General features: G+C 41.5%; 1 protein-coding gene across 1 annotated transcript in view; it reads left to right on the top strand.

The window, feature by feature from the left end:
- LRP3 (LDL receptor related protein 3) overlaps nucleotides 1–9222 on the top strand; it is a 32814-nt gene extending 23592 nt beyond the window's left edge. Inside the window, exons 4-7 of the mRNA XM_014595600.3 lie at nucleotides 3269–3477; nucleotides 3775–4861; nucleotides 5361–5493; nucleotides 6423–9222. Of these exons, the coding sequence (XP_014451086.1) occupies nucleotides 3269–3477; nucleotides 3775–4861; nucleotides 5361–5493; nucleotides 6423–7229 (2236 nt within the window). The 3' untranslated portion in view covers nucleotides 7230–9222. The remainder of the gene's footprint in view (nucleotides 1–3268; nucleotides 3478–3774; nucleotides 4862–5360; nucleotides 5494–6422) is intronic.
- The last annotated feature ends 8855 nt before the right edge of the window (nucleotides 9223–18077 follow it).

Raw genomic sequence — 18077 nt, forward strand, 5'->3', positions numbered from 1 at the left:
ACCACCACAGGGGCCCCCCTCTAAAACTTGCTGGCTGGGGTCTGGGGGGGGGGGTAGGCAAGATCTCCCTGGGGGACTCCCATTCAGACTCTTGACGAGTGCAGCCAGCAGCTGCAGTACAGTGTGGCCTGGCCAGAGCTGTTGAGTGAGAAGGGCTTCAGGGTCTTTCCCCCAGCAGCAGCCCAGGCCAGACAGTGGTGCACCGTTGTTGTGGTGGAGGAGACCGCAGAGCCCTTCCCCCACAGCCATCCCCCACCCCTGGCCAAGCTGCGATGCACCATAGCCCAGCCAGGGTGGCTGTGGGGAGAAAGACCTTGGACTCCTTCCTCCACAGCCCCCCTCAGGGCTGCAGTGTGCCATGAGGTCAGTGGCCCTGCAGGGACAGCAAACCCCATCCCTGTCACCAGGTTGTGCATGGGGCTGAGATCAGAGGCTGTCACTTGGGTCAGTGACAGCCAAGGAGAGGACCCAGCACAGTGCTCAGGCAGAGCACAGGAGCTTTCCCAAGGCTAGAGCAGAGCCATGCACAACACCACCTGGGATGTCAGTGATCACACTCTAAGCTAACCCTCAATGGGATCTGGCATAGATGTTCGATAAAATGCTCTAACAGAAAGCACTTTAGGTTAGGATACATCCTTCCCAGGTTAATGTAGAGTGGGGTCTGCCATTTTTAACATGCTTTATGTGCCATGAATGTCTGTTCTGTTACAGCTATAAAGTGCTTTTTGTGTGCTAAAAGTGCATTAAGTGTAATGTCTGTACCAGTCCTAGCAAAGCAAAGAAGCATACATAGGCATAGCTCATCCCTGACCGATGCCTGTCCAACCCCTTCTTGAACATCTTCAGTAATGGAGAGTCCACAACTTCCTTGGGCAGTCTGTTTCACTGCCTTGCTCTTCTAACAGTGAAGAAGTTTTTTCCTGACACCCAGTCTAAACCTACTTTGCTGCAACTTCAAATCCTACACTCTGTAGCAAGAGATAAAACGTGCTTTCCCTCTTCTTTATGGCAGCCCTTCAACTCTTTGAAGACTACTGTCATATCCCTTGTTAAGTGCCTTTTCCGTAAACCGAATATGCCTGTTTCAACCTTCAAACTCTCCTCTATCATTTTTGTCACCTACCTTTGGACCCTCTTTAACTTTTCTATGTCCTTTTAAAAATGTGGATCCCAAAACTGCACAGAGTACTCTCTAGATGTGGCCTAACCAGTGCTGAGTAGAGAGACACTATCACCTCCCATGACTTGCACCTAATGCTTCTGTTAATGCTTCCCAAAACTGTATTTGCCTTTTGTGCAGCTGCATGACTGTAGACTCATTTTGAGCCTGTGATTTACCAAGACACTCAGTTTCTTCTCCATTGTGCTGCCTTCCAGTCAGGTATCAGCCATTTTATATTTGTATTTTTAATTATTCTTCCCGAGATGTAGGCCTTTGCTTACCTTTCCATATTAACAGTTAAAATCTCTGGCACTTTCTGGCTTCCAGAATCCATTAGTTGGAAGGATGTAATGAGATCATTGATACTGGAAAATAATGTATTTTGGGGATGTATCTTGCAAACTATGAAGAACCAGAGAACATCACTTAAAGGAGCTTTTAGCAGTAAATGAACATATTTCTGAGATGAATTATTCCCTATTGCTTAGTTATTTAGGAAACTACTGCACAGACATTAGATATTTTGGTTTTCAGTTTATTTTTGCACCTTCGTTATTCCCTCTTTCCATTCTTTGTGCCATGCCCTTTCTCTTGCTAATTGTATGCTTTTGTCAGAGAGCTTACTGAGCATGCATAAAAAGTAGATGATTGTAGGCTGAGACTCCTGGATAGGATGGATTTGCTAATGTGCTTTTCCCTTTCCCTTGAAGGAAATGACCTGACTTAGAGCTTTATGATCTTAGATCATACTGCCATATTGTACCCTTTGTATTTTCACAGAGCTTTTTCTGGTACCTATGATAGATTCTGTGTAGAACGTGGCCCAGCTTTTTGCTAAAGCTTTCACTTTTTCTAAGTATTTTCAGTGTGGCTATCTGATGTAATATATGTGATAACTTTTAACATACCAACTTAATCCCAACTCTGTGTTTGACAGGGAAATGAAACATGTTTTCTATGACAGCTATATCCCTTCTCTCGCAGAGAGAACTCCATTGTTTTAATCTCTCAAGGGAGACAAGTTGCATTGTCTAAGGCTGCTGCATATTGTGACACACACAATCTGAAACTGATCTTGTTCAGGATAAAGTGCATGTCATTGCAGACAGTTTATACAAACCCTTGTGCTATGAGTTATATGCAGCTTTGGTCTTGTGGGGTTGTTTGATTTCTGTTTGAACACAGGAGCACAAAAAGAGATTAGTATCTGAGGAGGAAAAAACCGATGGTCCAAAACCTACCTGTCAGGGGCTTATGTGGATTTAGGCACCTAAATCTGATCCTGTTCCACTTTGCTCAAATCTCTGGAATGACATGGACAAACCGACTTTTACGTCATTATGTTATCCTTAGGACTGAGTCAAAATAGTGACAAGCAGGAGAACACATTCAAATTTTGCATTAATGTTTTTTCAGATTTTACATTAACATTGTTACGAATCTGTTGCTTCTTCCCCTATCCGCAACACCTGTTAACTAGTCACAGATATCACATCCTCTCTTTTTGCCTCAGTTTCTCTTCCCTGCTATCTTTACATCTTGTCTGTAGATGAAATAAGATCTGACTCTATTATTTTTGGGAGTTCAGAGACTTTACCGCAACACTCTTGCCTGCCCATTGCCTGAAAGTTTGATATTTTTTCCTGTCCAACTCCATGATTTTTGTGTCCGAGAAAGGATTTTGTTTATTTATTGATGCATCGCTTTTAAGGCTGAAATGGACTTTTATAATTATCTAGTCTGACCCTTTTTCTTAATGTGCTTTGTAATGTGTAGTTAAACTGGAGTATATCTTTTAGAAATTATCCAATCTTGATTTAAAGACATCAGGTAACAGGACATTTATTCTTTTATTTTTTGAGGGATTATTTAGCAGAGTGTTCATTTTAAATCTTGTGTATTCTCTGTATGTGCTCTAAGCCTGTGGGGTGGATCATTTTCTGAATGGGGGGAAAAATGAGTGCTATGTTTGTGGGCAGTCACTGTACAATGGATGACTTGCTGGTTCCTTTTCTTCCTTTTTAGATATTATGAATATGAAAGGATGCCCATATTCAGATTCTTATCCTCTGTCTTCATTTGTGTTTACTTTGTTCCTGAAAGTTTTAGGAACTTTGATTTAGAGGACTCTCAGAGATGCTCTGTAGACTGGCTGATGATTGGTCCATCTTCCAAGAGGGAGGAGTACAAAGTGTGTGGGTCCTCCATGCCACCCTCATTCATCTCTGCAAGAGATCATGTCTGGATATTTTTCCACTCAGATGTATCGAGTTCAGGACAGGCTCAGGGATTTCGCCTTTCTTACATCAGAGGTAAAAGCTCTGTACAGTTTCGGTGAATTTTGTTGGGTTACTCAGAGCTTAGTTCACCATCTCTCCTCCAATTCCCATGACTGTTTTTTTTCTGTTGAGCAAAGTCTAGTATAAACATTGGTTTAAAGTATGGGCATGAAGAATATTGGACATTTTTATTTACCATTTGACTTTGAGAGGATTCTTGAGGTGGGCTGGCCCAGCAGACTGAGTCGCTTCATGCTGGGATAAAAAAATTTGAATAAAAAAACAGCCAGGTGTTTTAAATCTTTTAACAATCTTTTTTTACTTTCACAGGAAAAATAGCCCAGGCTATTTGCCAGTCAGATGAATTCCGTTGTGCAAATGGCAAATGCATTCCTAATACTTGGAAGTGTAATTCCATGGATGAATGTGGGGATAGCTCGGATGAGAGAAACTGCACCATGCCCCCAACGGAGCCTCAGTCCAGCATCTGTCCCTCAGGAACGTTCCAGTGTAGTGTAGCCCACTCCACCAAGTGCTTGATAAATGAGTTAAGATGTAATTCAGTTAAAGATTGCAGTGATGGTTCAGATGAGGACAATTGCCCTGATCTTTCCTGTGGCAAAAGACTAGGTAATTTTTATGGGTCCTTTGCTTCCCCAGACTTATTCCGTGCTGATCATAGCCGGGCAGACCTACGCTGTACTTGGTATGTGGATACACAAGATAACCGGCATGTGCTCTTGCAGTTTGATTTACAGTTAGGATACAATGACTATGTCAAGGTGTATGATGGAATTGGAGAGAGGGGTGACAAATTAATGCAAACATTTTCATATCACAACAACAGGCACTCAGTGAGTGTGGAGTCCTCAAAAGGTCAGCTCACCATTTCATATCACGCCAGATGGAAGAGTACTGGCCATGGATTCAATGCAACCTATCAGGTAAAAGGTTACTGCCTTCCCTGGGAACATCCATGTGGAAGTGATGAGGAGTGTTACACAGATAAGCAGCATTGTGATGGTTGGTGGCACTGCCCAAATGGCAAAGATGAAGAGAATTGTCCTGCTTGTCAGAAGAACGAATACCCATGTGAAGGAAACAGTGGACTGTGTTATTCAATACTTGACCGATGTAATAACCAAAAGAACTGCCCAGATGGCTCAGATGAAAAAAACTGCTTTACATGCCAGCCAGGAAACTTTCACTGCGGCACAAACCTATGTATCTTTGAGACATGGCGTTGTGATGGTCAAGAAGACTGCCAGGATGGAAGTGATGAACATAATTGTCTGGTGATAGTGCCCAGGAAAGTCATCACAGCTGCCCTGATTGGGAGCCTGGTGTGTGGCTTGCTGTTGGTGATTGCACTGGGTTGTGCATTTAAACTCTACTCGCTAAGGACTAGAGAATACAGGTAAAAATCTTGTGTTGATAATGTTTTAACTTCAGTTAAAGACCTTTTAGTTAGGGGAAAGAATAAAATGTCCATCCAAGTGGATGGATGAGATGCAAAGTAAAATTATGCCACAGTAAAATTGACTGCACCATTTAAGAAATGGGTAGAGTATTGAGTTTGCAGCAGTTAAAAGTTGGTTTGTTCTTTCAGAAATGGCCAATGGATTCTATCTCTCTCTCTCTTGTGGTTAGGGAGAAATATAAAGTTATCCTACACTAGTATTTCTTTTGTATAGTATTAACATCCTAATGAAAAGAAGATTGTATTGCCCTGCATTTGGGTTACATTTTTTTCCTAATCTAATTTAGTACTGCACTGCTGCCTGATGACACTGATTGTAGGGAAACTGTATCAGAAGATCCAGTTTGCCCTCTTTTCCCCCTCCCCTCTTTAGGTATATTGGTTTGTGTAATGTTTGTGTCTGTCTTTGTTTTTACTATGGTTATGTTGCTTCCAGAGCATTTGAAACCCAAATGACTCGGCTTGAAGCAGAATTTGTGCGGCGGGAAGCTCCGCCTTCCTATGGGCAGCTGATTGCACAAGGACTTATCCCTCCAGTTGAAGATTTCCCAGTTTACAATGCATCGCAAGTAAATGAAACTTACTACAGACTCCCATATATTGAATTAATCTGCATTGTCTTGTTATACTAACATGAAACTACTTTATAACGGGTGAAAGTGTTGTAACAAAATACATGTAATGTATTCTGTACTGCTGAGTTACAGTTATACATTTTCATGGGATGGCTATGTTTTCTAGAGTAGCTAGGGCCTTGTGACTGCTGCAAGCTAAATGGATAAAAGTCATGTGTGCACATGCAAACACACACATTGTACATCAGAATGTAATGACCGGAGACAGAGAGAAGTGTCTCAACAAAAACAGAAACAAAGACAGGCATTTCAAGTTCAAAGGAATTTAAAATAGAAAAGAAAAGAGAAGTGTAGGCACTTTCTTCTGGAAAAATTCCAGGGATTTTTAATTAGCAAATGCAAAGTTTATTTAAAAAACTGTACTTTCTTATTCTTGTATTTTTCCAAATCTGCCTTCCACTGGCTAATACATTCGCTTTCCTAGTGTACCAAATGTATAATTGATTAAAGCACTTCTAATTATGTAAGCACAGAGGGAGTTTGCTTTTGCCTTTTTCTTTTCTCCCTTTCTCTAATGAGTTGGGTCTTACCAGCTCCTTCTGGCATTGCAATGGGGCAGTACCCAGTGTTGCAGCACTGTGAACCATCATAGCAAAAACCTGCACCTAATTGTGCTGAGCTGGGGAGGCTAACCTTGGAAGCAGTGCTGAGAGGGTTCTAGGAAAAATGGTTGGTGTGGGCTGAGCAGATTCTGATTTAATTTTAAACAGACTTTATTATGACATTGCCACATTTAAGATGTAGTTTTCCCTTCTAAGATTGCTACTTGGATGCACTCAGATGGAGAAGTTAGTGGATAGTACAGCTTCAGATATTTGAAGTTGTTCTCTGCCAAAATCATGGTTTCTTGTGTCTGTTTATAGGCATCTGTGCTGCAGAACATCCGAACTGCTATGAGGAGACAGATGAGACGCCACTCTTCAAGACGGAATTCATCCCGAAGGCGCCTAGGCAGACTTTGGAACAGACTTTTCCATAGACCACGAGTGCGAGGACAGATCCCACTCCTCACACCGGCACGCACTTCCCAAACAATCCTGGGTGATGGCATTATCAATCACACAGATGGGAATATTCAAAGCCTCCCACCTTCCCCTGACGGACCTAACTCAGAGTCAGAGAGCCAGGCCAGGGGACAACAAGATATTGGAAGCAGCAATTTGCAGCCAGTGGCTGAAGCCTCAGAGCCATCACCCTCTGCTGTTTTATCTAACACTTGCACAGCTGCTCATGCAGAGCCAGAGACTGGACACGCTGACAAATCTTCAGGTGCTGAGCCTTCCAGCAGTGAGCTAAAACAAACCAATAAAGTGGATTCAGGAAAAACTTTCAGAGATCCTTTGTCTGAAAGTGTTACAGAAACGCTCCATGGAGGGGCCACAGCCAGAAGGACTGTGGCAGAGAACAGTAGTTTAAACAGGAGTCATCCACTAAGTGAAGAGCCATGTAGATTGCCTTTAAAAAAATGGGAGTCTGCTTACTTAGACAGCTCTATGAATGTTCGTATTCAGGTGGATGGACAACACCGATGTTGCCCTCATCCATATCGGGAGGAACCTCTGGGTATTCATGCTGCTTGTTGCCATTCTGTGGAAGTGCCAACGCTAGAGTCCTCTACTCCACTCTCAGAAATCAATACCAGTGACGATGAATCTTTACTTGTTTGCTAATAAGATTTTGCTTTGGCTCTGTAGGTTTTGTAACTTTGGAATTTACAATACAGTTCACTGATATAATTGACACATCCACTCTCAACTTCGTCTGTTAAAACCAATGTGCATTAATCCTGGACAGATTGCAGTACTCATAATGAGACTAAATGGGACAATTTTTGTCTTCATTGATATGCCTGAAACTCTAGTGAAGTGGAGCTGGACCACTGTGTGTGATCAGGGGTTGAGAGTGAGTGCAAACCTGTTGTTGCAGATTGGAAGAATCTCTATCCTTTGTTTTTTTCTGTGCATTTATTCACTTTCACTTTGCAATCAGGGAATTTGAGTTTGTTTCATTTTAAAATAGCACACTAATGTCAGTATTTAGCTAGAGAGAATTTGGCTGGAAACTTGGGTAGTATAAAACGTGGAATTATAACTGTGAACACTCAGCTAGAAACAGCAAGTGGTTGTCCATATAGGTTGTAGGTTTTAATTAGAAATGTTTACAGAGCTCTAAAATAGATTACTTCATAGAAAATAAAATTCCTATAGGTTCTTTTTTCTGAAAGTCACCACTTTTTCTGCTCCCTTCAGAAATGTAATGATGACTGTGGATGTCCAGAAGCAGCCATTACAACCAAAGTTTCTGTATGCAGTATACGAAGTAAAATCAGGTTTATTTTCCACTCTAATTTTGTAATTGCAGATTAGCCATGTTCATTTGAACCCCATTTGCAGCAATATTTATATTTTATATTGTCATGTATTGTATTCATAATGGTTTATTCAGGTTGAATTGTTCTTTGTTTTTCTCCACTCTCTTTTTCAGTTGAATATAATTACCTCACTTTGGGGGATAATCTGGAGAGGTACAGAGCTCTTGCAAGTCTCATTGGCTTCAAAGGGAGTTGCTGAGTGCCAGTATCCAATGTGAACAGGCTCCTTATTTGCATCAAGCTAAAATATAATGCAACATTATTGGCCTCGGTACAGATGTTTTAAATCACTTACTGGGTTTTTGTTTTGTTTTGTTTTGTTTTGTTTTAAATCCAGGATAGCTGGAAAGATCAGTACCATTTTAAAGACTGAAATTATGCAGGTTTTAAGTATTTTTTGTAGACCAGTGCCTTTTGCTTTTTTAATTTAACTTGGAGCGGGGGTGAGGGTGTTCATGTGGGAATCACCCAGTACAGAACAACAAAAGTCATCTGGTGAAACTTGGCCCTGTTGAAGTAAATGGGAGCTTTGCCACTGACTTCTTCTGGGCAAGGCTGTCATCCATATTTTAGTGTAACTTTATACTTCATTTTCCCTATGCTGAAGTAGCAATGGAGTTTTTTACATAGAGTCAGCGTGGTTTAGAATTTATAAGTCAGTGTTGCTGCTCCTCCGTAGGTGGGCAGGTCCAGGGTGAAGCATATCTCAACCCTCCATCACGTGTCTAGTACTGCAGGAGGCTTCCGAGTTAGGAACGTAATAGGAGCCTTAACTTTAAATCTGCCAGACCGAACTATTCATTAAACATGCATTAATGCTACATTGGGGTTAATCTTCTGTAAAACAAAATAAAAGTAAAACTGGGCTGCACTACCCAAATAATCTCTAGCTACTGCAGTTCTCTTGAATGTAACAGGAATTAGGCCTGTGCAGTGAAGTATGAATTGATACCTTAAGGTTGAAATGTTTGCCCTCTTCATGGGATATATTCTATCCTTGCTTTTTGTGTAGCGCTCCCAGTGGGAGCTCTAGCTAAGAAACGAGGTAGGCCTGGGCCCTCCATGCTTTGTTTGGCTCAACAAAATTGTACTGTGAAAGAACTGTAGTGACTTGCTATATGTATATTTTCCCCCTCGGATATAGATGACTTTTACACTGTTTGTTCCAGAACCAGAAAGAAACAGAAGATTCAAAACTTGAATGACATGAGTAGCAGGAAAGAGTTTTGGTCAAAATGCTTTAACAGTTAAGAATCGTATTTATATGAAATAAAATACTGTTTACTCAGTCATTTCCTTCCAGGTGTCTTTATGGTCAGTAGTTCATTTAACCAAACAAAAAGCTAGTTTTGAGAAGTAGGCATTTACTTCCTAGGCATTTCTAAGCATTTTGGGTACATTCCACCTCTGAAAGGTCATGTACTGTAGTCATTGAACTGCTAGGGTTGTTTTTGTCCAAGGCTACAGTTTTTAGTGTGTTTCTTTTTGTCTAAAGGCAATTTTAAATACATAAAGTTGTATTTATAAAGTAGTAAACTTAATTATAATTGGGTGAAATACTTCAGGGTTAATACTGTGCAAATCTGAAGACTCTTATAAATAAATGTATATTTAATTCTGTTATAGAACCATTTTGCTTTCTGTAAGAAAATCAATTTTATTTTATGCCTTAGCAATGCCTTAAATTATGGTACCCCCATTGTAAGGCTCTTTTTATAATATATGCACTTTGGAACATAGCAATCTTTTTGATATAGCAGTGAACAACTAGCAGCTTAAAAAAGATCAAATTTCTTTTTATCCTGTCATTTATACCTAGTGTACTTCTAGATATCTGTTTTTTATAGCTAAGTGGTCATTTCAACACACCAGTTTTTTATTTATAATTATTAAAAGTTTTAAAAAGATCTAGAAATATAAAAAGGCTGTAATGAAATGTTTAGACTCCTCATTACTGAGAGTTGTGGCCCAGCATAACAAGATGTGCAAGCCTGTTCCTTTTTATCAGCACATGACTTCTTTATGTCTGTAATAAAGTGGTCTTTTCCCTTCAACATATTGTTTAAGATGGAGAATCCTTAAATTATTATTAAGCATTTTGCATCAGAAATCTACAGTTGTGTTCTGTGAACATAAATTGTGTGTGACAATGTCTTAGAATGCAGGGACTTGATGGAGAAGTGGGGTTTGCCTTACTAGGGACGTCGTGCTTTCTTAGCTTTTAAAAACGCAGTTATTTAATTTCTGCAGACACCCTTTTTCCCAAATAAATTGCACGTTCATAAAGGTTTAAAGAACTGTTTACTGTGCCAGAAATGTAAATAGGAAAAATGATCACTTCCCTTTTCATTTCTGCATTTTAGATGAAAGGAAATCACATGCTTGCACACACTTTACAATTTGAAGTTAAGACCATAAAATTGTTCAGATGCTTTTATTCTTGTTAACATGACCCAATTATGCCTAGGATTTTTGAAGTTTTTAAGTGAAAGAGGAAAAGCTGTACTTTAAAATATTTTATGATAGCTATTAAAAAGCTGACATTTATAAAAAGAAGTATATTTAAAATAAATCTGTTCTTGATGTTTAACTCCTGCTAATAAGATGGATGTTCAGCGCAAACATCCAAAGGAAACTAAATCTCACGTGTTGTTCATCTCTCTTGTTAAAATGTGAGTTGCATTGTGTCTGAACTTTCTTGCATCTGCCAGTTTGTATAACAGGCTTTGCAAAGTAATTGTATTGCACAATTACCATCTGCATTTTTGTGTTTTCTTTTGCTTTAAAACTCTCTACTTCAACATTTTGCTTCCATTTGCATTTATTCAGTGTAATAAACCTTTACATATGCCTTGGTTTGAACATCTAATACCAAATGGTCAAAGATGAATAGAAGCGAACTCCCCAAATGTCCAGATTATCCCCACATTTACATGTACAAATCTATTATTTGCACTTACATATATACATTTGTAGGTATTCCTTTTTCTCAGTCATATGCTTGTTTTAGTGTATAGATACTACATATATTTACATATGTGCATACAGAGTCCCTCAAAAAAAATTGTGTTTGCTGCTTTGGAGGCACATCTGAAAACACTTCTCTGATGGTTTATAGTTGTGGCCTCAGACATTCATGTCAAATGCATTGGTAGTAGTGTGCATAAGTGGTTTGAAAAAAAATATTTAACAAGAGTCAGCAATTGGACTAGTAAATATGACTTATTGTACATAATTAAGAAAAGCATGATTTGTTAAATCTGAGAACAGCGTCTTTAAGCCTCTGGTTCTCCACAGCTGCAGAGATGCTCATAATTATTTTGAAAGCCTTTTTTCTCAATTTTTTCCTCAATGAAATTTGTGAACAGATTTCCAGTTGAGTATCGTGGGACAATGTAGCGGTCACCATAAGTAGAGACCAACTACAGATCTTGCTGTCCTAGTGCAGGGGAATTGAATGGTATCTATTGTCTTCCTGACTTCTCTACAGCTTGAAAGAGTGATATGAGCAAGATTTTGTCTTGAAGTAAATCCTTATGACAGTTATAAAAAGCCTGAAAATAATGGCTTACAATAATGTGCTGACATGACTATAACTATAGTGCACAAACAGTGATATGGCAACTCTTGAGGTAAGTGAAACTGAAATGAATACAGCCCATAAAATGAAAATGAGGTATTAAAAAATACATACACAAATCATAGCAAAACTCTTTGGCAGTCTGGGCAACAGAATGGATATGTAAGATGGCAGATCAAGATACCAACTAGAAATGCTTCTAAAGGAAATCATATTAAAAAGGAATAGAAATAAATTTCTGCCCTTGCTTATCTAAGACTTCTGACTTCAATGGAAAACTGCACTTAATCTCCTAAACAGCAGTTGGTATTTTTAATCTGTGCAAATGGTAATGCCTAAAACAAAATATTGACCTTATGCTTGTGGCCCGATTTCTGCAGGTAGCGCAGTAATCCTGCTATTTGTTTTGTTAGTCATTGTCAACATATCAAATTCTATTAAAATATACTTTTCACTCTCCCAGGCCCCGTGTCTCAGGTTTCTGGCTGCAAGGATTAAATGGCCACAAAGACATTTGCAGGCTGAAATGAGTGAGTAGGATGTTTATTTTTAATGCTTTCTATTATTATGTCTTTCATGTCCTATTAGTCATTTTCTTCGAAGTTGTCTTCCCTTTTTAGCACTGTCCTCTTTCTTTTGAAAGCAAAGCAAGTGGAATTGTAGTAAGTTTGCCTTCATCTCCAAGTCCTTCCTTTGGGCCTCTGAAGGAGATGTTCTTGACTTCTCCTAGGCCTATCCCTAGCCCTTTTCCTTTTAGGCAAAATGTGGAAGGAACAGTCCATAAAAATTGTTTTGCTAGCACTAAGAAAATGGTGGAGCTGTGAGATTGGCAGTTTGCTATAGCTTTCCCTTTCCAGAGGAACATTGGCTTTTTATAAGCCTCTTTTAAGAGCCTAAGGGTTTGAGCAACAGTTTTTTGATATTGTAAAAGAGAAGTCTGCACGTGTAGTTGTGCAGGCTGATCAAAAGACATTGTCTTCCCTACTTTAGTAGCCACAAGGTTTAGTCCTACTTTTTAAGGTCCATGGTGCACTCAATATTCATGAGTTTTAAAATGACACAGGTGAAACATTTTCATCAGGAATTTCTCATGCAACTAAAATTCTGGGATGTGCCTGGGGTTGTTAAAGAATGAGGAGAGAAGGCAAAGGAGGAACTTGCAATCTTTGGGCAATAGGTGATAATAAGACCTTGAGGTTGGAATATCAGCTATTTCTAACATAACAGGACATGGAGATCACTCAGTATGATTCAGAATTCTAAAAAGGGAAAATTCAGACCTGGCAGCACTAAAACGTGACATACTATCTTCTGCGATCGATTGGGAAAACATTTCATAATTATTCTGCTCTGTCCTTTAGTATAAATGCTTCAATACTTCATTAAAAAAAAATTCCAACCAACCTTGACAACCTCCAGAAAAAGAAAGTTGAACAATTATAAAGTGTCCCACAATAACAAATAGTTATTTGTAGCTGCCCTTGGCTACCACAAAAGAGCTGGAACACAAATGTGTATTGTTTCCAAGGTCAACAGCATAAAGTGAAAAATGATTTGAAAAATAACTTGTCTGTGTTTCCTGAAAAATATTTCTGAGAGGTTATGGTTTTGCCACAGATGATTTGTGAGTCACACTGCTTTGTGAGTTCCACGGAAAATTAAAGAAGGAAACATAAATGATCTGGGTTGACAGGAGTACTTTGATATTGGTAAATTGTCTCTGTGTTTAATATTCATCCTATTTTTAATTTATGTATGTATTTTATTTTTTAAACACTGCAGTGATAAATATCTACTCTGAAAAATCTCAGGTTCAATGTTCAGTAACATCTAGGAGGATGAAGCCTTCCTGGCAGGCTGGTAGGATTTTAGAGCAATATCTAGAAAGCAGCTTGAAGCCTCTGGACAGAAAGATCTTTGGGCCAGTGTTGATCAGCAGGGATTGGGTTGTGCTCGAAGGCCACGGCTCTTAATGAAGGGCATCTTGGGAGAGGAATGTGGCTGCTCGAGGAGGTGCTGAAGGATGCTGTTGATGTGTCCTGAAGCCCTTCCCTAGGACCTCCACAACTCTGCTCTGGGAACAGAAATGGAAACCAACTGTCTGTCCACTCCCCTCCCCCCAATGCTTCCTCTTTTCTTAACTTGAGAGAGAGAGTGAGAGTGAGAGTGAGAGTGAGTGTGTGTGTGTGTGTGTTGCTAAACCCAAAGACCCAGCTCCTTAGCCAAGTGCGTGAGGGTCAGCTGTGGGTGTGGTGTAGCCCTAAACGTCTTGCTGGTTGAAATGTGCTTTTCCTTGGTATGAATGGGGCATTTTATTGGCATGCCTGGTGTTCAGGAAAAATGCAGGGAAAGAGTGCTAGAGAAACATAGCAGTATGTGGCACATGTTGCTAAGTGATGCTTAGCAACCTAACGTGTATAATGACACTTCATAATGACACTTCATAATGCCAAGCATGCAGAGTGGATGATATTTGCATGCATTACCAGGGAAAGCTGAGATAACAAACAAGGGTAAAAATCTGGGGGAACAGAAGGCAGACCCAGAGTCAAAGTCAGCCATGAGGTAATTTGGTACAAATCCATGGCCTTCCCCAGGATTATGTTAGCTTCTATCAGGGTTGAATTTCACTTTGGAGTTTTGTCCACTTTAAATGTTTAATGGTGCATAGGAAGTTTGGTCACCCTCATGAGCAGGTTCGGAAGCTATAGTCATAGTCATGTTTAATAATTTATATCCTTCTCATGTAACCTCATTTTCTGTTGGGAATCCATAAGACCCACATTTAACAAGTGCCTTTTTAAGCAGGCTTCTAGTATTTCTTTTGCATTCAAGGTAATTGAGGGAACTGGCACAGTCTGGGGCAAACACAAATGCAAGAATATGAAACCCATCACTTCCACTCGCAAATCTTTGCCTGTAAAGAAGGTGTTTGTGGGTGCCTGTAGACGTGCTGCGGGGCTGCTGTAATGCACTGTAATTACAGCATGTAGGACCAGATTCAGTTAATTGAGTGTGCTGGAGCGTGTTGATTACCGTGCTCCAGCCAGCCTCTGCATCTCATGTATTAGTGTCACCATGCTTCCAAATGGCAGTGGGGGCACTTGAACTAAAGCTTGTCAAACGAGCTTTAGTACAAGCACCCCTGCTGCCACTTTGAAGTGGGGGATGCTAATACACAAGACACGGCAGTGCTTTAATTAGAGTGGCTCTTAGAGCTGCTCTAATTAAAGCACCCCTTCCCCCCACCTCTGGAGCATGTGTAAAAGTGCCCTAAATGTCCAAGTGCAGCAATTAACACAATTAATTGAATATACAGAATTCTGCAGGTCAAAAATTACAGGCTCTCCTTGGAAACATGGTCCTCTGTGTTGTACAGTCTAATTTCTTTGCTGGGCATTTAATAAACCAGCCAAAGATTGCCTAGAGCTACTCTGTATGCATTATTGTGGTGGGGCAGCCAACCAAAAGCATTAGTGAATAGGTGAGGAGGTTTATATCAGAAATGTTCTTGAAGATAATAGAAGGAATGTTGTTGTCTGGGCTCTCATGTAATAGAAGTTGTAACAGTCACAGCGATTGAGTTTTAGGCACTGAGGAAGAAGCAGGGTAGATATACACCTTATAGACTCACTTCTTCAGGTGCTGTGAAAGTATGTGCACGGAGCAGTGTATCAAATCAAGTGATACAAAAACCAGGGGACGGAAGGAGGGCAGGGAGGCAGTGCTGGGGGAAGCAAACACTGAAGAAGTGGTGATAGCATGTCTCCGAGTAAAGTGCTAGATAATCCTGACGAGTTTTCCTTGCACAAGTCAAGTGATTTGTAATCCCACAATAAATGTCAGAGTTGAGGGTGAGTAGGGTTGGAGTTAAAATGTACAACTGCATTATGTCATTTCTTCTTGTTGTTTTATCCGGAAGGGACTTGAGTACTTATTTGCTTCCTGGCAGGAATATTTACAATGTTGATGTGGACTTGAGGGTATTTAGTAGGGCTATGCGAGGCTTCCGACAGATCTTCGGATCTGGAGCTGCTAAGCAGCTGTGTTCCCACTTACCAATCAATCAATCATGATTCACTTGGGGAACAGGGACTCAATACACAGGAGCTAGCTGCTGCATAACGACTTAACGAGCATCAATTAGCACCTACAAAACCAGGCTAAGGAGAGGAAAGAACCAATACAGACAATCAACTGCCCCAAGACAGACACGGTTTTGGCAGGAGTTTTGTCTGTCAGCTGCTAGGGATGCAGGGCCCCAGACTCCCCCTGCACTGATCTCCTCGACAGCTGGCAGGCGTCACAGCAGGGGCCACCATCCCTGCAGCTGTCACCCCGCTGTGCCTTGGCACACGCAGTGTCACCCATAGCACGAGTTTTGTTTGTCCGCAACTTGAGGTGCAGTTCCCCTCAAACCCCTGCACCGATCTCCTTGAAATTTGGCAGGCTTTGTGGCCTCAGTAAGCGCCACTACCCCTGCAGTTTTGACCCCCCGGGGTGTAACACACAGCCGTGACATGAGCTTGGCTTACAAGAATTTGGGGTACAGTTCCCCCTGAACTCCTGCACCGATCTTCTTGAAACTTGGCAGGTTTCATGCTCTCAGCAGAGGCTACCATCCCTGCAAGTTTTATCCAAATCGGACAAAACCCCCCAAAGGTATAGATATTTCATTGATTTCCCCCATTGTACCCTATGGCCGGATCTCCGAGGCAGCTCCAAAGCTTTGGTCAATTGGAGGTGGAAACCCGGTCTGGAGCTCTGGATCAGATCATGGCCATCCGAAGCGGCTGGATCTGAAGCCAAATCAGATCACTGCAGGCTCGCACAGGCCTAGTATTTACACCCTCAGCAGGTATAAATTGTCACGTCTATTGACTAATTCAGTCTTGCGTGGTCCATCCCCTGAAGCTGTCTGGACTGAAGAAAAATCAACATATCTTTCTACTTGATTATGTTTACAGCAGCCAGTACTTACTACTGAGGTGCTGAGGAATGTCTTCAGGGTGGGCACCTGATAGCTGGCATAAACTGTCAGAGATCCATTGCTGGTTCTGCTCCAACCTTGTTCAAGGCCTGTGCCATTATGGGAACAGGGGAACAGGTCAAATTCCCCAAGCCTGGCTGCACCACCCAAAGACCATGCTCTTGTGCATCAGTGACTTGGGATAATCTGAGTGCTGAGATCTTGCACAGACTACTGCCCGTGGCCAGCTTGGTAGAGTGGGAGAGTTCAGTTTCATTTAGAGCAGGGGTATCAAATAGCTTATGGGCTGGATCTGACTTCTGGAGCTGTACGATTTGGCCCACTGGTCACTGAACCAACCCCATGTGCCAGCTCAGGCTCCATGTGCTGCAGACAGCAGAGGGGGTTGGTCTAGAACATTGCATGAAGCCCACACCCCGGGCTCCCTGAGCCATGTGCTGCATTAGGTCCAGCCCATGTCACAGGCCATGGGTGACTGGTGCCTCCTGAGGCAGGGGGGGCACGACCCCCCAGCAGCCAGTCACTAGGGGGTGGGGCACAACTGGCTGCAGGGGAACCTCTCAGGTCAGTATGATCAGCCGTGGGGGGACTGCGGGGATCACTTCTGCTGGCGCCCCCACACTCTGGCTGGTGCTCTCATGGGGGGCACCAGCACTCTCGCCTGCTCCCTCTGCCTGCCGCCTAAGTGGGGAGCACTGGCTGTGAGGGTTGTACCAGCACTCTCAGGGGGTGCATGTGCACCCCTGTGTAGCCCCTATACATAGCCACTACTACAGGCAACATGTGCCGTGTTGGCCCTGGGGGTGTGTGTGCATGGTGAGCCCTGGTTTGGTACATGCTGCAAGTGATGTGTGGTCTTTCACATTTAGACTAGGAGGTCTTTTCAGGCAGGGACCATATTGTTAGCTTGTATTTGTTGTTGTTTTAGGTACTGCTTTTCCTAATCTATGACCTAGGACTCTTAGCAGCCATAATAATCATGGTAATGGCTTTTTTTGCAACAAGAGCACACTGTTGGCTCATGTTCAGCTTATGGTCCACTGTGAGTTCCAGGTCCTTCTCTGCAGTACTGTAGCCCTGTCAGTCATTCCCCAGTCTAAGTTTATACATGCAATTATTCCATCCTGAGGGCAGGACTTTGCATTTGTCCCTGTTGAATCTCATCTGATTAATTCTGAACCATTTCTCCAGCCTATTCAGATTATTCTGTATCTTAGTTCTGCTCTCTGCAGTATCTGCAACTCCACCCAACTCGGTATCGTTTGCAGATTTGCTAAGCATGCACTCAGTCCCATTATCCAAATCATTAATAATGACATTAAACAATATCAGACCCAGGGCAGAGCCCTAGGGAACCCCACTTGAAACCCCCTCCCAACTAGACATTGAGCCATTGATGACTACTTTTTGAGCATGATGATTCAGTTATATATCCACATTACAGTACTTGCATCTAGCCAGCATTTCCTTAGCTTGTTAATGAGAATGTCATGAGAGACCATGTCAAAAGCCTTGCTAAAGTCAAGATATATCACATCTACTGCTCTCCCCTATCCACAGAGCCTATCAGGTTGGGA

The sequence above is a fragment of the Alligator mississippiensis genome, chromosome 10 (genome assembly GCF_030867095.1).
Source record: "Alligator mississippiensis isolate rAllMis1 chromosome 10, rAllMis1, whole genome shotgun sequence".
Lineage (NCBI taxonomy): Eukaryota > Metazoa > Chordata > Crocodylia > Alligatoridae > Alligator > Alligator mississippiensis.